We start from the raw sequence: 22043 nt of genomic DNA, 5'->3' as shown, positions 1-22043 counted from the left end.
AATAAACTTCACTGACCATACACCCAACCGGTTGGTGAGCTTTGACATATGTGCAAAGAGAGACCCCTTTCTGTCTCCAGATTCTCAGGTTTTTAACTAGCAACTGTTCTGTCACGGGAGGCACAGGCGTGTATACCTGAATAATCTGAATAATCCTCGTCGCCGCATTAGTCCCAGATGATCTCCCTCTGATTGAGTAACACCCTCTGACCTAAAATTGTTTCATATTTAGCAGTTAGCAGGGAAGATCACATCAAACACAAGCAGACATTCACATACCTACATCTATCACCTATCTGATTGTTCCCCGTATCATCTCCCTCGCTTTGATTTCAAACATAACCTTTTTTTAAAGATCGACATCGAACAAAAGTGAGCAATTAATTCAGGAAGAGTGAACAAACAAACAAACCCAACGGCCCCAATTTTCACTCAGCTGTCAAGGCAACTTTTGTAACCTTCACACAGCAGCTTGTAACCACATGATATATCAGATACATGATACATCACAGTTCAATGTTGAAAGCCTCCAAATTCCAATGCAGTAGGAGGAGGGCATGATTGATTTTACTGCATTATTAGCGCATCGTTTCAGTGAGTGTCTTCTGCACTGATGTCCCGCGATTACAGGCCAAAAAACCATGCATGTCAGAGCTAAGTCCAAGGACACGAATAGTTACAGTCTTACATAAAGAAAGAAACGGCCAACAAGTAAGCCTACATCTCACCGGAAGAAAAGATTAATCTAATGTCGAATTCAAATGTAGTACCAGTAGTATACGTACTTGGAGCCAATGTACATGCCAATCAGAGTCCAAGAACCGAGGACAATGTGACGCAGGCAAGCGTCAGCAGAGTCCATCACGAGGATTGTTGCCTTGGATCAACCGCGTGCGACTAGCAATGGCGAATCATGAGCAGCAGCTACTACTCCTACCAGTGTTATAGCTGGACGAAGAATGGCACAATGGCAGCTGCTGGCTGTTGTCGTCGCTGCAATGGCTTCGCTTCACAGCCTCACAAGCTCACAGGACCAGTTCGATCAGGAGCCTAGCTTCTTCCATGAACCTGTCAATACCACGACAAGAGTTGCCAAAGGGAGATGGCTACTGTGAGGTCCGTGCCTCTGCACGAATGTACCTGGGCGAGAGGCAACAATATGCTTCGGCTGGTTCAGACAGGCAGGGTGTCTGTGATGTCATCAGCTTTGCAAGCACAGCCAAAGCGTCCTCTCCAAACAGGGGAGGTTCAGAGAACAATCCCGGTGATCGTCCTGGCGTTTAGCCATGAACAGTACCTATTTACGACGGAGTACGACTAGACGCCGGCGGGCGGGGCCGGCCACGAGCCGCGGCGTTTTGGACACGCGCGGGGTGGCCGTGCTGTGATACGGTTGGTTGCCGGCTAGCTGGAGGAGATCTCCGGCCTCATTCGGTGCACTTGCGCATACCGCTCTCGCCCGTCCACGGTTTTCTTCTACAGAATGCAGTGAAGTGCAGGTGATGCGGCGTGTCGGCCGCCCGGTGTTGCGTTCCCTTCCCTGTGCCGGATCACGGCCATCCCAATTCCCGAGGCGCAGCCTGGTTGTGAATGTTTGAATGGAAACTTATTTGTGTACTGTTGCCAGAGTTCTATACAGATACACTCTTCAGGGGGGGAAAAACAAGAGACTGACAAACAAGCTGCTGCAGCGAGCTGAACTGTAAGCTCAAAGTGTTCATAGAGAAGATGATGATAGCATGACTCTTATAACGAGAGCACATGGAAAGGATCCAGCAAAGGGCAAAAGGTTTAACGAGCCAACGACAATCAAGGACGACTCAGATAGAGCCCTTAGAACTAACAACCAGCGAAGGAGGAATTCCTGGATCACTTCTTTATCTTCATTCAACGTAATGCGGAGTTACAAAATTTGGTAACACCCACAGGGGACAAAAAACAGACGCTAACAAAAAGTACATCAACCCTACACCTACAGTAAAAAATACTGTGTGACCTCTTTCTTTCAAGCTGCATTATGTATACCAAACTCTATGATTCTATGAGAAAAAAAAAAGAGAGAGACCAGTCTGTCGAACAAAAAAACGGCCTACTGGTCCATGGGGGAGAAGGGACCGTTCTCACAAACTGCTAACTAATCATATTCACACTGCACGAAGTCGCCTCCATTTAAACAGAAATGTCAAAACAGCACTGATTTCGGGATTCCCTTATTTACACTGGAATGGATCTGCACTCTGCATCAAGCATACGTGTTTGATCTGACCCTGCGGAATAATTCGTTCACCATGAAAAATTATTCCAGGACGTACAACTGCTGTTTGTCTTCATGCCACTTCTTCACAATGTCATCCAACTCTGGAAATGCAGCTAGTACAAGGAGCTCTAGGACTTCAAATGCTAGCTGCTTCAAACAAACTGGAGACTGTACAGAAAATAAACTCCAAACATCAGTCAAGGATCATATAGTTACTGATGCTACTGTATTTGACCTTAAGGTTGTTTCCTAAGAATTTTCTTTTCACAAATACATGTTTTTTAGTTTAAGAGAGACACAGAGAGAGACATCAATATTTATAGCCGTGTCCCATGCGTATGTTACAAAAACTTTATGATTTATAATAATATCACGAAATCATCTTTTACAATCAACCTGTCCATATACTCTGGCCAAATCTACATACCTTTAGGCAGTCTAGGTCAAAGTGAGTACGTGCATGCCACAAGGACATACATTTGTGGAGAAGGTATCCCAGTTTCGTATAAATATTATTGCTTCAACAAACTCCCAAATTGGTTCAGAGAAGTTTAATCAAGTCACATTATTAGATATACATTTACTTTTCAAAAACATTACTACTCTACACAGGTAGATGCTGATTGAGCTTGTTATTGAAGGTCTCTATGAATTTCTGTGAGATACACTAGTACCCTAACTTCTACAAAAACATGGTTAAACTCACAACACCCCCAACATGAGGCATGTGATGTTAAGACTGCCTACCTTAGCTGCTTAAAAAAAAAATAATGATTTCAGTGTTTCTTTTGAAGAAAGTTGTGAGTTCTAATGGTAATATCATGCAGAATGCTCAGAAAATGGTAAATTTGCATCCAGTATGATCTACTTTTTTTCCTCGCAAAAAAAAAAAAGGGTATGACCTGAATCCTCTGGGCATATTTACCTGAAGAAAGAAGTAGACGTCCTGAGCACATCTTTCGTACTCCTTTCGACCAACCAGACTCACTAACGCAGATGGTGCTTTCTCTGTGCAGATAAAACAGTAAGATGGTAGTGTTAAAACAACATGCGGACTTTAAAGACTAAAAGCAGTTATGAAGCATTCAAATTCAGGCAACAAGTCTGTTATTAGAAGGGAATCATTACATCTCTACAACTACGGAAGCAAACTAAGAGGGAAACCAATATATTTTAACAAAATAAAGTGGTGTAGCATCACCCATAGAATAATATTACGTATGAAGTTCACCTATCATTAGTTCATGGACAAAATTTGCACGATGAGCATCCTCTAGTCGTTGTTCATCAGTCAGATAGTTGGCCATGCCGTTACTCTGGGAACCAGGTGGAGGTGTTGCTGCTTTTCTCTTAGGATGTTTTGTCAGGAAAATTCCATCTGGCCAGAGTATCTGCACAGAGTGAAATTAGAAAATTATGCAATTCAGACCAAAGACTTATAAGACTTTCTAGCATTGCCCACATTCATATATATGTTAATGAATCTAGACATATGTGTGTCTAGATTCATTAACATCTATATGAATTTGGATAATGCTAGAAAGTCTTATAATATGATTTATTTAGCTGCATCAAAGAAAACAGTTCCCTTTCACTCTGCTGGCACCTTGGCACCTGCATTGCTAAGGATTTGACACTTACTTGTTCAACCCGCTTAACTGCAAAAGCAACAATCCTCCCCTTCCTAAGTAACTGGATTTTCTCAACAAGCCAGTCATCAAATGTGTCTCCCATTCCCAGTTGCAGTATTTGCTTCACTATCCAAAATGCTTGCCTCCTAAAAATAAAAAGAAGAACGACAGTAGGAACTATTTTACTTGGGGGTTTATTCTACAAGTGCAAATACTAAAGTTAGATACGCTAAAAGTTAGAAATTATAATGATGTACCTGATCCAGCCACCATCTTGGAGCTGAAAAACCACATCAACCAAATGAAATAAGGGCACACTAAGATTTGGAGCCATCCACTGCATTATAGTAGTTTTGAAGTTATTAGTCAGGCAGGTTAGCTGGTGCACCATGTGCAATTAATTTTGAAGTTATAAGGCAGGCAGCTGGTGCACCACGTACAATTAAAGTAAAAGAACAAAAATGGAGGAACAAAAGACTGCTCAAATGCAAGAACGATAACAAAATGTGGCAGTAGAACTAATTACTATAACTTACATCATTAGGAGCTACTGAGTATCCATCAGACTCCAAACTTTGAGGCGGGTAGTCAGTTTCACTTGACAGTGTCTTTTTAGAATTTCCCGAATTTATTATAAATGAATGCTCGTTCTGTTCAGGGTCACTTCCAGAGAGGTCTTCATGAAGATTGGCATTTGTGTTGCCAACACCAATTCCTAAATTCTGTTCCGTGTTCCTCTTCCTTGATCTCAAACCATCAACAGCATCAAAGTCTTTATCCTTCTCCTTTGGCATGGTATCATCTTTATGTACATGCAAAGATTGGCTAGCAGAGACCAAATTCCCATTCAAAGCTTGGGAAGAATTGAATGATTTTGTATTCTTCTCTTTTGATCTTTCATCTAAATTGACTGTGTGATATCACAGAATGGGCATTAAATAGCATGAAAACGCAAACGGTTTAAAAAATAGATTAGCTACTCAACTAAAAGGGGATTATTCACCTGACAACGTCTGGATAACTGAGAGAGTGTCAGTGAAGATGTATGTCTGCAGCGAGGACATTTGACAAGTTATTGAATTATAATATACCAGTTTCAACGGGTGAGTGCAACAAGATTAAAGAAAACACTAACCTGTGAATCAACACTTAGAAAATCCCAGACCTCTATACAGCTTGAAACAGTGGGAATCTGAAGAAGCTTCTGTAGAACAAATAATCATGTGATTAGAAGTGTGTTTTGTTTAAATGAGCATTCAAATTTCATAAGCATGCATTATGTTCAGACAACGAAACACTTGAAGCAAAACATGGAAAAAAAATAAAGTTACCATATAGCAACAGGAGAACAGAAAACAAAGCTCACAGATGTTTACTAAATATATAACAAGCCAACAAACTAACATCGATGAAGATGTAATTAGCTGCACATGCATGCTTGCAAGTCTATTCATACGTCTGAAGAATTCTAAGAAGCGCACTATCTGGTATACCTCCGAAGAAAATAGCAAGAAAACTCTGTGCTGCTTGCGATATGTTTGCATCGTTTTAGGCCTCATGAAAGTTGGTCTTAAGTTCGAATTATAAGGTATGGAGCGATTGAAAAAATGAACTTGGAATCTTCAAACAGCACAAGAAAAACACCTTTAGATATATGTCAAGCAACTTGCATCTCTCTCGAACAACAGGGACCTCTAGCCCTGACGAAAGGAAGTGCTTTGGAGGCAAGTGAAGATTGTACTGAGAATATTCTTTCAAACGCCGATGTAGCTCTTCGAAATGGCGAAATCTGATAAGGTCAAAAAATAGTGCAAGTCCAGTTAAAAAGAAGTATCACCACGTTTGAATAATCATAGGTGCAATATCTGTTACAGCTCACGTGAATACAAAACTAGAATATAATCACCTCCTCTTGATGGACCAACTATTACCATTGGCATCAGTCACAGAAACAGAATATACAGCAAACATGCCAGATCCACTTTTCACAATGCTAGCTCCTACCACCTGAATAAGAAATTGAATAAATATATGTGCCATCTATAGTTATCAGGACCAGGATAACTAAAAGGAGAATGTAATACCTCACATTTCAACTTCAAATAAGAGTCTTCTAGCACATTAGTGGTGGAATAATTTGATGAATATGAAGAGTCAGTTGATGCCAATGACAAAGATGAAGCATTCGCACCACTAAACATCCTTGACATACTTTCCACCTCAGTATCATCATACAGTCCATCCGTCCTTGAATCATCTGCCGATGTATTCAGTATATCTAAATCATCCCCCATCAATAAAGATGATCTCTCCACCTCTAGCCAGACAGGAGGCTTTTGAGAATTTGACCTTGACCTTTTTCTTCCTGAAGTTTTTGTCATTTTCAACTTGCCAATATGACTTCTGTTCTTCTTTGCTTTATGGAAACCTGGAGATTCAAGTGGATGGTGTATATGTGATGAGGTGGCATTTCCTTTACTTTTGCTGTCCCAAACTCTCGTTACTGGAGAGTCAAGCCCAGTCACATTGTTATTCTCATCCTCCTCAGTGGCATATGAACTCTCACTGTCCACTCCAAAGTCTTCTTGGCTGGCATGATCTGCACTTTCTCTGGATAAAGCCATCCTCAGATGATTGGTGCCATTTAAGTATGCAGCAGTAGTTGAGTGTTTAATCAAATGTTGGTCATCAGAACGAGACATAGTTGTCTGCCTTTGTGGAGCACTAGGATAATGACCAACAGAAGTGCTGTAAGGAGCTGACTGCTGCACTGGAGAAGTGCCTAGAGAAGAAGATTTGGAAGGTACTCTCGCAACATGTTTTACATTTTCTGATTTGTAATTCTTCCCTTTAGTCCACATGTTCTCAAGGTGCTCAGGTGCTAGGGCTTGACTTTTTCGCTGGGAGCTGATATCCATGGTCTGTGCCCATTCTCCCTCATAACATTCTGCAGTTGTCCTGCCACTACTTTGGGAATGCAATGACATACTGGAATTCGAATGACCATGGGTAGTGGAAGATAAAATGCTAGACTCAAGTGGATGTGAACTATTGGTCAAAGAAGTACTAGAGGAATTTGGTTTGAGGTTAGATGGATGTCTAGTATTACTGAGTTGCGTATCTGGTGCAGCTTTGGACTGATCCTGACTAAATCGCACAAGTTCAACCCCTGAACTCGTGGGATCTATTAGTGCAGCAAGTTCATCAACAGTTGGCATAGGAGGTTCCCTTTGCTTAACCATTGTAGCATGCTCCAATGATTCTGCAACTCCTCTTTCTGCCTTGTTGGCATGAGAAAGAGCCAACAATTCAATTCTTTCATTTATAAACCTGCAAATGTACATCTCAAAATGATGACAACAGAAAAAAACAGAATCAAGTAGAGCAGGAGCAGTGGCTCACTACCTTGGGTTTGCTAAATTCACGACAGGTCTCATGACTGCACATGCAAGAAGTTCTCGTGCAGTACATCGGAAGAAGTAACACTGCAGATCCTGAGGTTTTGCTGTTACTGATATCAACCCATCAGCAAGACTTTGTAGGATCTGCAAGGAAAAATAAACATATACTATGTTATCATATGATCTTTGATGCTTAAACAGATAAACAATGGGAATACAATTTAATATGTCATACCTCCCAAACAGTTTACACAAGAGATCACCAGGAATGCATATGATTAATCTACCGGATTTTTAAATATGTATTAACCTAGCAACACTCAGCTTATACCGTGCGCAGATTCAACACCATGGGCAGCTGGGTAATATACAGGTATATATGAAATTCAAGAAATAATCATAATCGATTATCGATGTGAAGAAGCAGGAGTGTTATGGTGCATATTGTTATCATCCGTGGTACTTGTGAAACATAATCAAAATTCCAGCCTTAGCGGTCCATCAAATTTCCGATCACATTGAGATCTGAAAACACAATAACTTACTACAAGAAACTGGAAGCTTCATGATCCATTCGGTCTTACCTTGTGCTCAGCACTGGCTGAAAATAAAGCTGGATGCAACTTGTTTTCGGTTATAAGGGTCAGTTTTAGTTCAGCATCACGACGCTCCGTCGAGAGATTAACAAACTTCTCTTTTCCAATCTTGGCTTGGCATAAATGATAAAGCTCCAAATTTTTGCATATAAGATCAATCAGATCCCTGAAAAAGGTAGAGAAGATTTTACTGTAAGACATCCATTGTTCTTAAATTTTGCACTGTTTCATGTACTTCATGTGACAGATCAGACTTTTCACAACCTGGTTAGCAGAGCGATAAGGTTAACGTTTCTTGCCCGGACTGATATCTCTCCCAGGACATTATTAACTATATTGATGAGTTCCTCTGGACCTTCCTTGTCAGGTGTTACACGGGAGTACCATAGATCTGTTACCCACTCTGTGACAAGGTGCCTTGTGAACTGTTCAATTGCAGCTTCAACTGGAGGGGAATTCACCTTGCTCTTCCAATCTGACTTTCCATCCTTTTGAATAGAGGGGATTTTATTTGGTTCAATACTTTTTGTTTTGGTAAGTGCGCGACTGGCATCGTTATCTGTGGTAGTTGTGCTCTTTCTACGGAAATCATAGTCAAGTGATATGTAGCGAAATAAAACAATCAAAGCTGTGGCAAATGGCAAGTTAATCCAAACTGAGGAGCTTGTCACTGCAATGGACAAAATTAGTCATTACATTAGTTCAGTAGAATACTGGGTTAACAAACATGGATCTTAGCTTTTCTTCGAAATGTAGCACTTTTTTTCAACTTCCACAGAGGTATGCTTTATGATCCCTGGCATAGGCAAAGCCACAAGGCCAAAATTGAACTGACATACTTAGTGCTTATCTCGCTTGTCTCTACACTCAATCATGCAGTCTAACATATAATTAGTGTTGTATGCAACATTATACATTAAACAAATTTACAACTACCAACATGCCACCACAGGCATGAACCCATAGAATGGACAATCAGCAACAAAATTTCTGATGTCTCTAAGAAGTAACACATCATATAACACGAAAAATGATCCGCTCGGACACCAAGTGTACCCCAAATTTACCAACTGCTCAATGCAGCAATTTACAGCACCTGTGGGACAAACTAATCTCTCTACTCGAAAAACAACAATGAACAGAAAATGAAGAGCTCAACGCAACAACCGCTGGAACAAACGCCCTAACAACAGCGAGTAGAAACGATGGTGAAACAAAAATCAGTAGTACATCACTACCGCCGTTACCGCATCTAGGGAGGATGATTACCCGAGAAACACGGTTCAAATCAGATGCATCGGAACGAGCAACCAACATAAACCCTAATCACGGAACTGGTGACCGAACAAATGCATCGGCAAACAAAAATCACCGTCCCCTCCCTACCTATCGGAGAGCTCGAAGCTACCAGCAGACAAGCGCTATCTTAGGGTTTGGGAGAACTCACGGGACATGAGGAAGGCGAGGCCGAAGGCGAAGACGAGGAGCAGCACGGCCCGCTTCTTCCCCTCCTCCGCGAGGTCGCGGACCGTGTGCGCCCTCCCCGGGCCGCCTGCCGTCGCCATCGCCGGCAGCTCCGCCGCGCGGCTGCCGGCGGCGGGGGTGCGGGAGAGGAGGAGGAAGGGGAGGTGGCGGTGGCGGTGGCGGTGGCGGTGGCCGGCCGGCTGTTGATTTTGGGTTTGTGGGGAGGGAACGGCGGCCGGCGAGGCGATCCTTTTCCGGGGACTTTCTATTTTGCGGGGACTCGATTTTTATGTTTTTTTTTCTCATTTGTTGTTGTTGCGGTTTTATTTCCATTTCTTTTGCTTCGATTTCTAAGTTGTACTGTATATTCGAATTTCGAAACGAATCCATGTCACTGCATCATGGGACCCATCAAAAATGGTGAGTTGGTTGTGTATGTTCACTTTACTACTACAGTTCTGTGCCAGGTAACACTTCAACAATGTGCCAGACTTTTTTTCAACTTAGACCAATACAGGCAATACTTCCATTAATCGGTAGAAAGAACGGTCACGTTTAACAATATATTAAAAGAAAATTGAGAATTTGGTTTAATCAGGTATAGTAGTTTGTCAAACAAATTATTAACTGGAGTCGAACGGTTTCATAAAATAGTTGGCGTGAAATAGAGGTGGACCGACAAATCGGTCAAGACTCGCTAGCCATCCTATTTTAGTTTGGACCAAAATTGTGCTAGTATGGTAGAATATTACTGAATTTTTGATATTTTAGCTCTTTTGAAAGATGTATTTTAGAAAAAAACATCTTGTAAAAACTTACTGTAGATATAGACTTCTACCTTGGCGTCAGTGAGATTGACACTGAGGTGGTATGTCTTAGCGCCAAATACGTTGGGATGAATGGTAAGATTTAGGCGTCACTCAGTTTGGCGATCTCACCATCTAGGCTTTACCTCAAGGACTAAAATACATATAAAAAAAGAATATTTGGGAGTACTTACCCTGTTCCAAAATAAGCCAACCCCGTACTCACATACTAGTACAAGGTTGGAATATTTTAGGACGGATGGAGTACTGTTTTGTTCAATGTTCTATGTCGTTGCACAAAGCCTAGGTCTGCCCCTAACGTTGAAGGTAATAATTGTATTTCGCAAGATTTTGTTAATAAAAAATGGCACTTTCATTAATTACCAAGCTGACATTTTAAAATATATGTGTCTTTGAAACGTATTCCCTCCATTTCACAATGTAAGTCATTCTAGCATTCATCATATTCACATAACTGTTAATGAATCTAGATAAATACGTCTAGATTTATTAACAACTATATGAATGTGGGAAATGCTAGAATGACTTACATTGTGAAACGGAGGAAGTATAAGAAGTTTGGTGCGATTTTACGAAGAACTAGTTCGATCTCAAGAAAAATCCCTTAACTTTTTTATATTTCAAGGGACGCCAGTGAACCACCAAATTGGCCTCTCAGGATTTGCATCAAGATGCAACAAAAGGTCGAAAACTTGGCCGTCCGTCTCTATAGTCGTACAATTTGCAAGAACCGTATGGCGGGAGTTGAACTGTTTTATCTAAATACTAGTCTGTGAAATCCCAATGCTCCAAATAGCCTGGGAGAGATGAAACTGAGGCATTTGGAAGGCAACTCATGAACCTAAGGTGGATCAACATACATGAATAATCTACCCGCCCCTGTCGTTTCTCCCATGAAAACAGTCGTGCACCACCCTCCTAGGACATAGTAATTGTTCCAGACAGTTATGGCCTGTTCAGATTGTAGCCAAAACAAACCTTACCAAATTTTGGCATTTTGGCAAGATTTCTTATGTATTTACCAAATTTGACAACAAACTAAACGTAGACATTTTTTTTGGCAAATTTTTTTAAAAAATGGTATAGTTGAAAATGGCATCAAAGTGAACAGGCCCTTAAAATACACGAACACTGGTACAACCCCGCTGGTGCCTCATTCATAATTGTTCCAGATCTATCCCGCCCATGTTACAATCAGTGGAGTGGATATTCTAATTGTACCCCAATTTCCATGGAAAAATCTTAAGGAAGATCACCGTTAGTAGTACTAGTAAAGAAAACTCACCAAATTCCTGTAACCACACAGTAACAGGATATCCTTGCAGAAACACCAGTAAACACGACATTGGATGAACAGAATTACAGCAATATGCATCAATCACCCAAATTTCGAATAGCATCAGATATAAGCTTCAAGCAGTGTGTAAATATGTGAAACTCTGATCTATGAACCAATCCGGTAGTATCCATTGAGATCGGCATAAGACGAGAGCATTAAACAAACTCAAATTCATGTATAAGACAGCAACAAGTTGTCCTAGAAACTCCAGTAAATTTAAACACCATGTGGATGAACAGCATTGCAGCGATATGCCAGTAATCACTCACATTTCGAAAAACAACAGATATAAGATATAACATTTCAAACGCTGTAAACTCTGAATTATGGAACCAGTGCAGGAGCATCCATTGAGACAGGCGTTGAACAAACAGCAACAAGATCAAATGAAACGACAGTAGAACTGTAGAAGCATGCATCATTGCCAACAAGAACTGGAATTCAAGATACAGTAAAGAAAACAGGTATTCATCTTTGGAATTTCCAGCCTAAACAGGCACCCAGAAGAAGATTGAAACTCCCTTGAATTGCTCAAAGCTATTGGCCAAAAACACTCTCCTGAACAAGGTCCACACAATAATAGATCAAGAGGCATCTCGCAAGGCAAGCACCGAACCATGGTATTCGACATGCCTGGCACGCATCAGAATCAAACGCAGGCATCACCAAATTCATCACAAAGGTTACATGACGATCGATGCAAGTACTAACTTCCCAGTTCCCAGCAAATTAACAGTGCAGAATATTGCTAACACATAGCGAATATACTAGTAGCAAAATAGTACTAATTGCAGATCAACTACGCAGTAAGTACGATCATGTAGCAGAGCCCAAGAAAAGCGGAGGCAGAGTCGAGTGGGGGTCGAAGCGGAATCACAGCGGGGAGAGGAGCTGTCCGATGGAGGGCTTGGGGTCGGAGTTCATGCCGATGACGATGACGAGGGGGATGAAGCCGTAGTACGCCGCCACCTTCGCCGTCTTCATCGTCCACGTGCTCCACTTCCGCACCGAGCGCCTCGCCGCCGCCGCCGCCCGGGACGGATCCTCCGCGGCGGGCGGCGGAGCGCCGCCCCTCCTCCCCGCGGGCTTCGTCCTCGCCCTCAGAGGCCCCTGCGCTGGGTTCGCCATGGCGTGGGGTGGTGGTGGTGGTGGTGGTGGCGCCGCTCCTTCCTCCTCTTCGTCGCCGTGCGGGAAAAGGTAAAGTGAAAACTAAACAAAACCCTACTGGAGCACTCGGCGAGAGCGAGGGAAGAGAGCTGCTCTTGTGGGCCTTCGGACGTAAGCGGGCTGGTCCGGTGGAGAATACCTGGGCGCGTGGAGATAGGCGCTTTGCGGCTTGGGAGAGTAAGTCCATCTTTACTCCCTCAACTATAGCCCCAATCTAATTGATATGATCATATCCCTAAACTACAATACTGGATATCTTGACCCTCCCAACTATTAAAACCAGTGTAATTTGATTCCTTTAACAGTTTTGGAGGCGGTTTCAATGACATGGCACTTTGACTTGGTCTATCCCGCTGAGTCATCTTGTGAGACACGTCATTCTTCCTCTTCCCCTTCGGCCCCTCCTCCCCTGGCTCCCCTCCGCCACCTGACGCGGCCTTCCTTTGCCTGTGCCACTACTGTCACTTTATTTTTTTAATTTATTTGATGACTTGGATGTCACAGAATGCCACTACTGTCACTTTATTTTTTAATTTATTTAATGAATTGGATGTCACATTTTTAATTTATTTGATGAATTGGATGTCACAGAATGCCACGTCAGCGAAACCACCTTACACCAATTTAAATAGTTGGGGGTCGAGATATCCGGTATCATGGTTTAGGGATGCGAATCAAATTTAGCCACTAGTTAAGGGAGACAAAGTGGACTTAAATTTGGCTCATCATGAAGTAAAAACATCATGAATAACAACAAGCACAACTAACTCAAACACTATAACAAGAATACTGTGAAAGAACAATAAGAAAGCACCAGCGAAATCAAGTGAATCCATCCTGTTCACATACCTCTAATTGCCTTAACTTTATTGAAGATGGCTCCTAATATCCTTTATAACTTCGAACTCTCAGTCACATGGCTTAAGATTATCTAGTAATACAACATATGGTGCAAAGTAATCTGAGGGGTAGCTAGAACGGAATCTGAGTCACATTCTATGTTCTTAACCACTCACACAGCCAAAAAAACCACATGCAAATTAAACACCACCTAAATGCAAACATTTAACTAATACTAAGTTATAACTTAGTTCTCCATCTTCACCAACGCTGTGCTTGGAGCTTCAGTGGTAGCCGGTGGGTACTGCAGCCAGTCCTTCGCACAGAAAAGAGCCTCCACAGTTTCAGGACGCAGGGAGCTTCTGTAGTCATCAAGCATCTGGCTTCCCGTTGCCGTCGCCGAAAATATAGAGCTACCACTGCTCACCACGGACATGGGGATGGCCAATACATCACGAGCCATCTTGGAGAGTGTTGGGAACTTAATGGTGTTAAGCTTCCACCACTCCAAAATTTCAAAGTCTTGGATGCGGGGCATGAGGGCTTCTTCCAGGTATTGCTCCAGCTCAGATATTGAGGGCTGGCTCGTCGCAATTTCTGAAAGATAGATATCGAAGTCTAAGAGTTCATCGCCATTGGGTGGAGTCACTGCAGCACTATTGTCCGTTACATGGGCATCTCTGTTTGCTTCCCCCTGCGTGGCATACTCGCTGTAAAGCTCATGGATAGCATCATCCACCACCTTGACATACTTCGAGGCCTCGACACTATGAATTTTTGAGTAGCTGAACTCAACAAGCTTCATCTTGAAGCGTGGATCCATGACAACAGCAATGGCTAGCACGAGGTTGCAGTCCTTCCAGTACTTGTCGAACCTTTCATGCATGATTTTGGCAGTGCTCCTGAAAATTGGGTCTTCATGGGCAATGGCATTTGAAAGCTCTGACTGAAGCTTCCATGCCTCATGGAAGAAGATATTTGAAGTTGGATTTGGTGCAGCCATGATGTTGTGTGCAGAATCATAGAGCAGACTAAGATAACTGCATGCCGCCTCGACCTTCTTCCAGTCCTCTGTGGATGGTGCTTCATTGTAGTCACCATCACACGTCTCTAATGATGCAAATACCTGCTGATAATCCAATGCAGCCAGAAGCATAAGATAAGTTGTATTCCACTGGGTTGTAACATCGAGACAAAGGGTCTTTGCACTGGGGATCTCCAACTGCAGAGCAATTTCCGCAAACTTATCCTCGTGGACAGAAGAAGCTTTTATGAACTTTATACTTTCACGGATATTATAGATCACACTATGAACAGAAGCAATGACATCTTGTGCGACTGTGTTCAGTATATGTGCATAACATCTCACAACAAACAACTGGCCCTTGATCATGATGTTGTCCTTGTTGGAGAGATAGTTTATCATGTTTGCACTGTAGATATCATGTGACGAGGGATCATTATCCAATGTGATGGTGAATAGCTTGTCCTTCATGTTCCAGTCTGAGAGGCTTGTACTGATAGCTTCACTAAGTGAATTCTCTGAATGAGGCGAAGAGACCATCATGAAGTTAACCATTCTTCGATGCACTCTCCATTCAGTGTCAATAAATTGTGCTGCAAGTGAAATATATCCAAGAGTCTGACTAGTTGCCCACAATCTTACAGTGAGGCTGATCCTTCCAGGCACAGTGCTGAACACATGCATCAGGTTTTCCCTTTCTTTCTGATAAACAGAATGCACCTGTCCTTCAATTGTATCAACATCTATCACCCTGAAACGAGGCTGCAAACTCCCAATAAATGCAGTGAAGCCTCGCTGTTCGACAATGTGAAGTGGGTAGTCATGCAAAATTATCATCTTAGCCAGATTCGAGCAGGTGCAGTCTTGATCAAACATAGCATTTGCATAGCCAGTAGATCTGTAATGCCTTTTAGCAACACGTTCTGCACAACCCTCACCATCATTGTTAGTTACTGTCGCTAAAGGCAATGAAAGTTTCATATCCTCATTTTTCAACATGGGACATGAAGCCAGGGTGATATGCCTCTTGAGATGGCTAGTACCTGAAATTTTTGAGCCGCAACTGTATGCGAAGGTTTGCTTGCATAGATTGCAGGATGCTCGTGAAACTCCCCCAGGCATTTCTTCAATCGTGAAGTGCTCCCAGACAACTGACTTTTTTCTCCGGCGTCTTGATGCGGTTGGCGTGGTCAACTCAACACCGACCAACTCATGACCATGGGCCATCTTATCACCATTGACCATCTCGTTGACTTGTATCATGTCATTAACTTGAATGATTTCATTATTATGGACCATCTCACTTCCTTGAACCATCTCACCACTCCCAAGGACCATGACGTTCTCTTGAACCATCTCGTTACCATCGATCATCACACTGTCATGAACTACCATCTCATTGCCGTGGATCATCTCATCACCATCAACCATCTCACTGGCATGCACCATTGCATCATCACTGCCACTTGGTTCACACATCCTAAGAAAGACCAGCTGGTGGAACCCAAAAACCTGTTGGTGTTAGTACAAATAAAATCAAGCCATGTCCAATGTAATCAACATCTTAAATTAATCAGACCCAGAAATAAAATTAAGAACAGAACAGAAGTAGTTGGTAAAAAAAATTATCGACAGAGTTGGTGGGGTGGCAAATTAACTGCCTCCACCACCACTATTTTGTTCTTTAAAAAGAGTATAGATAACCAATTTGCCAATATAATTATCAAAGCATAATAAAGAGTATAGATAACTAATTTGTCAATATAATTACTAAAGCATAATAAGATCTCAAACAGGTCACAGAATAAGTAGAAGTAGACACCATAAATCTTCGCATGATCTTAGCAGTTAGCATAACGAAGAGTATAGATAATCAATTTCTCGATTTAATTATCAAAGTGTAATAAGATAGAATGTCAAGATAAGACCTCAAACAGGTCACAGCATAAGTACAAGTAGACATCATAAATCTTTACTGACACGATCTTAGCAGTTAGCACAATGAAATGACACAGTTGCTTCGCCAAACAGCTCAACGAAACAAATGACTGATTTCCCCGACGAGATTCAGAAATCACTACTTCAAACTGAACTTTGACAGACTAACAGTAGATCTTTTGGAGAGAGAATAAAAAAATTTTCAGCACAACAAATCGCACAGTGAACACGTAGCAAGAGGTAAACAAAATCATCAATGGAGGCTGGGCAGATCCAAGAAAAAATAATAGTGGGGGCTGAACAAATTAGGCCAGCATAAATCGAAACATGTCTCACGTATAAATTGGCTACATGTCTAGTTCAAAGTAGACATACACCGAACTAATGATATGTAGGATCGCTGGTATTTGTGTTGCTGGGACACTAGAATAATGCGTAATACGTGAGCAGTGTTCTTTTTTGACATGTTGACAATCTAATAAATTTGAATCACTACCTCACTGAACATGAACCATTGAGACACTATTTTAGACTGTCTATGCGTATTAGTATTAGAGGTTTGCGTATTACTATTAGAGGTTAGCAGTTTACCGATTTCAATTTCAATTCCAATCACCGGGTTGCTGATACACGCTGCGTCGTTGCCGGCCACTGAAGTGCTGCGCCGCTGCCTGCCCACCTTGCGTCCTCGCTGGCTCACGGCTCGCGACCTCCCCACCCGTGCGGCGGCGCTGGACCGCCGCCTGGCCCGCCCGCTCGCGTCTCTCCGGACGCCGCCGCCTGCTTGCGGCACGCCCACGGGCCACGCGCTGCCGGCCGTCTCGCCGCCGGTCCACGGCCGTCGCCCGCGCCTGTAGGTTAGGGGTTAGGGGTTAGGGAGAGGGGAGGTGGCGAATTGGGGAACGCAGTCAGGCCGACTGGGCCGGGGCCGGCTGATGTGAGCTGACACCGTGGGCCCTTTGCTCGGAGTGGGCCGGACCAAAATTTGAAGACTGAGCGGTCGTGGGCTGCTCTTCGTAGCCGGCCCAAATCGCGAAATCCTTCTTCATCTTCAACCTTCAGCCTCCCCTCCATCCGATCTGTAGAACCTCCAGCCCTCACATCCCATGGATCCATGGAAGAAACTTTTAGTGGATCATCAGCCCTCTACCAATGACGGCGGCGGCACAACGGACGGATGGAGGAGCAGGACGATGCCGGTGCCAGCCTAATCTCGAGGATAAGCTTCCATAGGGAGTTTAGGTCGGTGTTCCAGCTCAGCCATAGCAATGACCTTGTGCTGGTGCCCACGAGTAAATATAAAAAAAAAAAAAACTCAAAAAACATCGACGGATATGATACTGATACCACCTCACTTCTCAATTTCAGTCCAATCACAACATTCACAGATCGGCAAAGATCAAACACAAGGGCATAATAATTAAGAGCGACGCTCCGGTGCTTTCTACTTGTAGTATTATATTACAAATAGAATTGATCTGAATCGTCAGTTCACAAGGGCATATTAGTACATTACTACTTAGTGATTAGGGGTAATGGTGGTATTTGGGATTTTATCTATTCATCTCGCTAGGCACTCGGCGACTGGACGACGCTTCCATTCGCTGCGGCAAATCCTCCCACCACCGTCGATCTCCTCCTGACGGCAGCCATCTCCACTGCTCGGCAAATCCTCGCGCCGCCGGCAGTCTACTCCGGCGGCCATTCTTTCCCCACTCATTCTCCATTTGTCGCCTCATTTTGCCGCGTGCAGGGGCACCATCCGATACATTCCGGCGGCGGCGGCGCCGACGGCTGTCTTGCCAGTACTTCTTCGTTCACCGGTGCTTGCCTGTTTTAGATGTTTTTGCAGCTTCTAGTCAGAGTCTTGCCTGTAATCCTTTTCTATCTGTATTCATTAAGTGCATCCTGGACTGTATAATTTATATGTACTAGTTCTAATGCTGCAAAAATAACTTATATGTACTAGTTCTAATGCTGCAAAAATATTATTCGAGGCAACAGGTGTGCCCATGTCCAATTTTTTTTTCTGGTTGTTAAATCAACATGCTGGTCCAAATCAGATTTTCACCGTGTTTAGTTCCTAACTTTTACTTCAAACTTCCAACTTTTCTATTACATTAAAACTTTTCTATACACACAAACTTCCAACTTTTCCGTCACATAGGTCCAATTTCAACCAAACTTCCAATTTTGGTGTGAACTAAACAGAGCCTCTATGAGCTCATGAATTGGTGGGGCCTTTTTGAAGTCTGAAGTCTGAACTTGAGCAGTAGCAGTAGCAATAGTATGCTTAGGGTGTGTTTAGTTCACGCTAAAATTGGAAGTTTGATTAAAATTGAAACGATGTGACGGAAAAGTTGGAAGTTTGTGTGTGTGGGAAAGTTTTGATGTGATGAAAAAGTTGAAAGTTTGAAGAAAAAAGTTAGGAACTAAACCAAGCCTTAATGTGACTTGAAGCAATAAGAAAATAATTCTGTTTGACATTTTTATCTGCAACTTTGCTGAACGAACAAGGAGAAAGGTTTTCTGTTAGTGTTCACCATATAAGGAACAAATTTGATCCTACTTAGCACGTATACTTCATGTACATTGGTCACTTCGCTGCGCTGCCACCGGCGCGCGTACATGGAGATGCAATCGAAAGCTGTAGCGAGGGCGACATTAGGCAGGCATGCAGGCGATCTAAGATGGCGAGCACGCATCCAACCACATGTAGCGCCGGCACGAGGAGCTCCACGAAGCCCGAGGCTAGGCATCGTACTGGACCAGCTAGCCCCATGCAGCAGTCCACGCTGGCGAGGTATGCTGCGAAGTCATGCGAGTTGACGGCGTTGACGAGAGCCAACGCCACAACTGCCGTGAACACCACGGTCAGGAGCATCGTCACGAACATGTGCGCCCCGGCGTTGGTGTACTTCTATCGGGTGGCGGAGACGGCGGCAGGGAAGAGATACTCGGCGTCGTCTCCGAATGCAATTTGGGGAAGTTACGCGATTCTCTTTGGCCAACGTGAGGAAAGATTGAGTTGAGTACGGCTAGGGCCAGTGATTGTAAATGATGATTATATCCCTCCACTAATATTTGTTCTTGGACAATAATAGCCATCCACGATTCTACTACCATTAAATAAGGTGGTAGTAGAAATTGAGGTAGTAGAAATTGATCTAAACCCTCTAATCAAATGAGATTAGTGGTTCAGATTATTTTCTACTACAAGTAGAAAGCACCGGAGTAGAACTCATGTACCACTACTTTCTTCCTGTTTCCTAAACTCATCTGTACACTCGCCTCTAAAACAAACCTGAATACAAACACACCATCAATCATCTGGTGAGGGAATGAGAAATGCTGACAGTAGAGCTTTTCGCTACACACTAGGGCAGCTTTGTTAATCTTTGTACCGGTTCCATGCAGCTTCTCCAGACAGCCAGAGATTAATTTTAGTCATCACTCTTTTTCCTTGGTTTGATGTAAGAAAAGAAGTTATTATCTCAGGTTTTTGGGATGGTACGGGACGAAACTCCATGCAATAGTTTCATGAATCCGAGGAAACTGAGTTTTCCATCAGGATGTCTGATCCAATCTTGGAGAACAACATGTAGGGGAACTGAAGGGCCGAGTCCGAGTTCCTGAAAATAGCATGTCATCACTTGTGAGAAACATTTCATCGTGCACAACCCAAGCTAATTTAGTGTTAAGGATCAATATATACCGATGCGAGCTCGTCGATCACAATTGGTCGGTTACCCTCCTTATCAAAGAACTCGTACGCTTGCCGGGCATGTTGTTCCCAGGTTTCCAAACCTTCCATCTGGTAAACGCTGATGGCAGCAGCAGAAATCTCCTCAAAATCCAACTTTCTGTACTGACTATTGGATATCTGGCATCATCGATAGGGTAAGGGATTACATAACTGCAAGTGCTACTTTGAAAAGTAGAAAAGGAAGAGGAGAGTTTGGACTTCATGGCAGAGTTCTCATCCTTTGACGAGAAAAGGGAACTCTACAAGACACAAGTAGAAACGCAAGCCTCCCCAAATTACCAAACAAGAAACACCCGAAATGGGGACTAATGTGCTTTTTTCTCGTCTATCTGTCCTTTGTCAGCGCGCTGGGTGAAGCAACTAACTTGTTCGTCAAAGTATTAATGGCCAAAACAAATTCTCATGGAAGTATATAGTAAACCTACTTCATCATTTATAGTATCTCTTTCTCCCACCTAATATGATATATTTAGCAATCTATCTATTATATTATTAAAGGAATAGATAAAGGAGCCTCCACGTTCGCTCTCATGGCCTAGAAATTCTCACATTAATCGAAGAAAAAGAAAAGGCAGAGTCCATATAGAAATACAATTTAGAAATAGCTGAAATTCGGAATTAAAAAATAAGGAATATTAGAAGAGGAGACTAGAGTCTATATAGATATACAATTTAGAAATAGTTGAAATTCGGAATTAAAAAATAAGGAATATTAGAAGAGGAGACTAGAGTCCATATAGAAATACAATTAGGAAATAATATAAATTCGGAATTAAAAATAAGGAATATTAGAAGTAGAGTATAGAGTTCATATAGAAATACAATTAAGAAAAAAATAGAAATTCGGAATTAAAAAATAAAGAATATTAGAAGTAGAGTATAGAGTCCATATAGGAATTTAAAACTAACTAAAATTCAAAATAAAAAGGAACTTCCACGTTGGCTCTTATGACCTAGAAATTCTCACATTAATCGGAGAAAAAAAAAGCAGAGTCCATATAGAAATACAATTTAAAAATATCTGAAATTCGAAATTAAAAAATAAGGAATATTAGAAGAGGAGACTAGAGTCCATATAGAAATACAATTTAGAAATAGTTGAAATTCGAAAATAAGGAATATTAGAAGAGGAGACTAGAGTCCATATAGAAATACAATTAGGAAATAACTGAAATTCGGAATTAAAAATAAGAAATATTAGAAGTAGATTATATATTAGAAGTAGGATATAGAGTGCATATAGGAATTTAAAACTAACTAAAACTCGGAATAAAAAGAAGCCTCCATATTCACTCTCATGACCTAGAAATTCCCACATTAATCGAAGAAAAAGTAACTATAATTCGAAATTAAGAAAAACATGGAAAGAAGAGTTTAAAGTTAATATAGGAATACAATTTAGAAGTAACTGAAATTTGAAATTAAAAATTAAAGAATATTGAAAGATGAATTTAGAGTCCACATAGAAATACAATTAGAAATAATAAAAATTCAGAATTTTAAAAAAGAAATATTAAAAGACAAGTCTAGAGTCCATATAGGAATATATATAATTTACAATAACTAAAATTTGATATTAAAAATAATTAATAACTAACACATATATAAAATACAATATGAATATTATACATTAGTAGTTTCATAAAGTTATTGCAAAATTTAAAATTATGTTGTCATTGTAATATATTTTAATAATATAATGAGAAAACATATATGTTATTATACGATAGAAAATATAATGATGCTAGCCGCGTAATCTGCACGGGCCACCATGCTAGTTAAGTTAAAAAACA

At 41.8% G+C, this 22043-nt stretch overlaps 3 protein-coding genes across 5 annotated transcripts; all 3 read right to left on the bottom strand.

The window, feature by feature from the left end:
* Window positions 1-1660: 1660 nt before the first annotated feature.
* Window positions 1661-9639, bottom strand: LOC127773770 (uncharacterized). Its single transcript, XM_052299944.1, has 15 exons — window positions 9333-9639; window positions 8150-8555; window positions 7874-8051; window positions 7294-7433; window positions 5973-7218; window positions 5795-5895; window positions 5533-5677; window positions 5024-5092; window positions 4892-4937; window positions 4425-4798; window positions 4146-4225; window positions 3899-4034; window positions 3489-3648; window positions 3183-3265; window positions 1661-2425 (listed from the first exon to the last, which is right to left on the bottom strand). Exons 1-15 carry the CDS (start codon window positions 9448-9450, stop codon window positions 2297-2299), a joined length of 3411 nt encoding a protein of 1136 aa, XP_052155904.1. The 5' UTR covers window positions 9451-9639; the 3' UTR covers window positions 1661-2296.
* Window positions 9640-11861: 2222 nt separating this feature from the next.
* On the bottom strand, window positions 11862-12731 carry LOC127774316 (mitochondrial import receptor subunit TOM7-1-like). The gene has a single exon (XM_052300541.1). The coding sequence runs from the start codon at window positions 12641-12643 to the stop codon at window positions 12389-12391; it is 255 nt and encodes an 84-aa protein (XP_052156501.1). The 5' UTR covers window positions 12644-12731; the 3' UTR covers window positions 11862-12388.
* A 794-nt stretch (window positions 12732-13525) lies between these two features.
* Window positions 13526-17365, bottom strand: LOC127772876 (zinc finger BED domain-containing protein RICESLEEPER 3). Of its 3 annotated transcripts, XM_052298863.1 has the most exons (3): window positions 17076-17365; window positions 15590-16058; window positions 13526-15469 (listed from the first exon to the last, which is right to left on the bottom strand). In XM_052298863.1, exons 2-3 carry the CDS (start codon window positions 16023-16025, stop codon window positions 13770-13772), a joined length of 2136 nt encoding a protein of 711 aa, XP_052154823.1. In that variant the 5' UTR covers window positions 16026-16058; window positions 17076-17365; the 3' UTR covers window positions 13526-13769. The 3 variants fall into 3 exon arrangements, with proteins under 3 accessions (XP_052154823.1, XP_052154821.1, XP_052154822.1); XM_052298861.1 differs by having other exon boundaries at window positions 13526-16058; XM_052298862.1 differs by having other exon boundaries at window positions 13526-16040.
* Window positions 17366-22043: the final 4678 nt, after the last annotated feature.

This window comes from Oryza glaberrima, chromosome 5, assembly GCF_000147395.1.
Source record: "Oryza glaberrima chromosome 5, OglaRS2, whole genome shotgun sequence".
In the NCBI taxonomy this organism is placed as follows: domain Eukaryota; kingdom Viridiplantae; phylum Streptophyta; class Magnoliopsida; order Poales; family Poaceae; genus Oryza; species Oryza glaberrima.
Note: the sequence above shows the minus strand (reverse complement) of the source record. Positions and strands in the feature narration are given on the sequence as shown.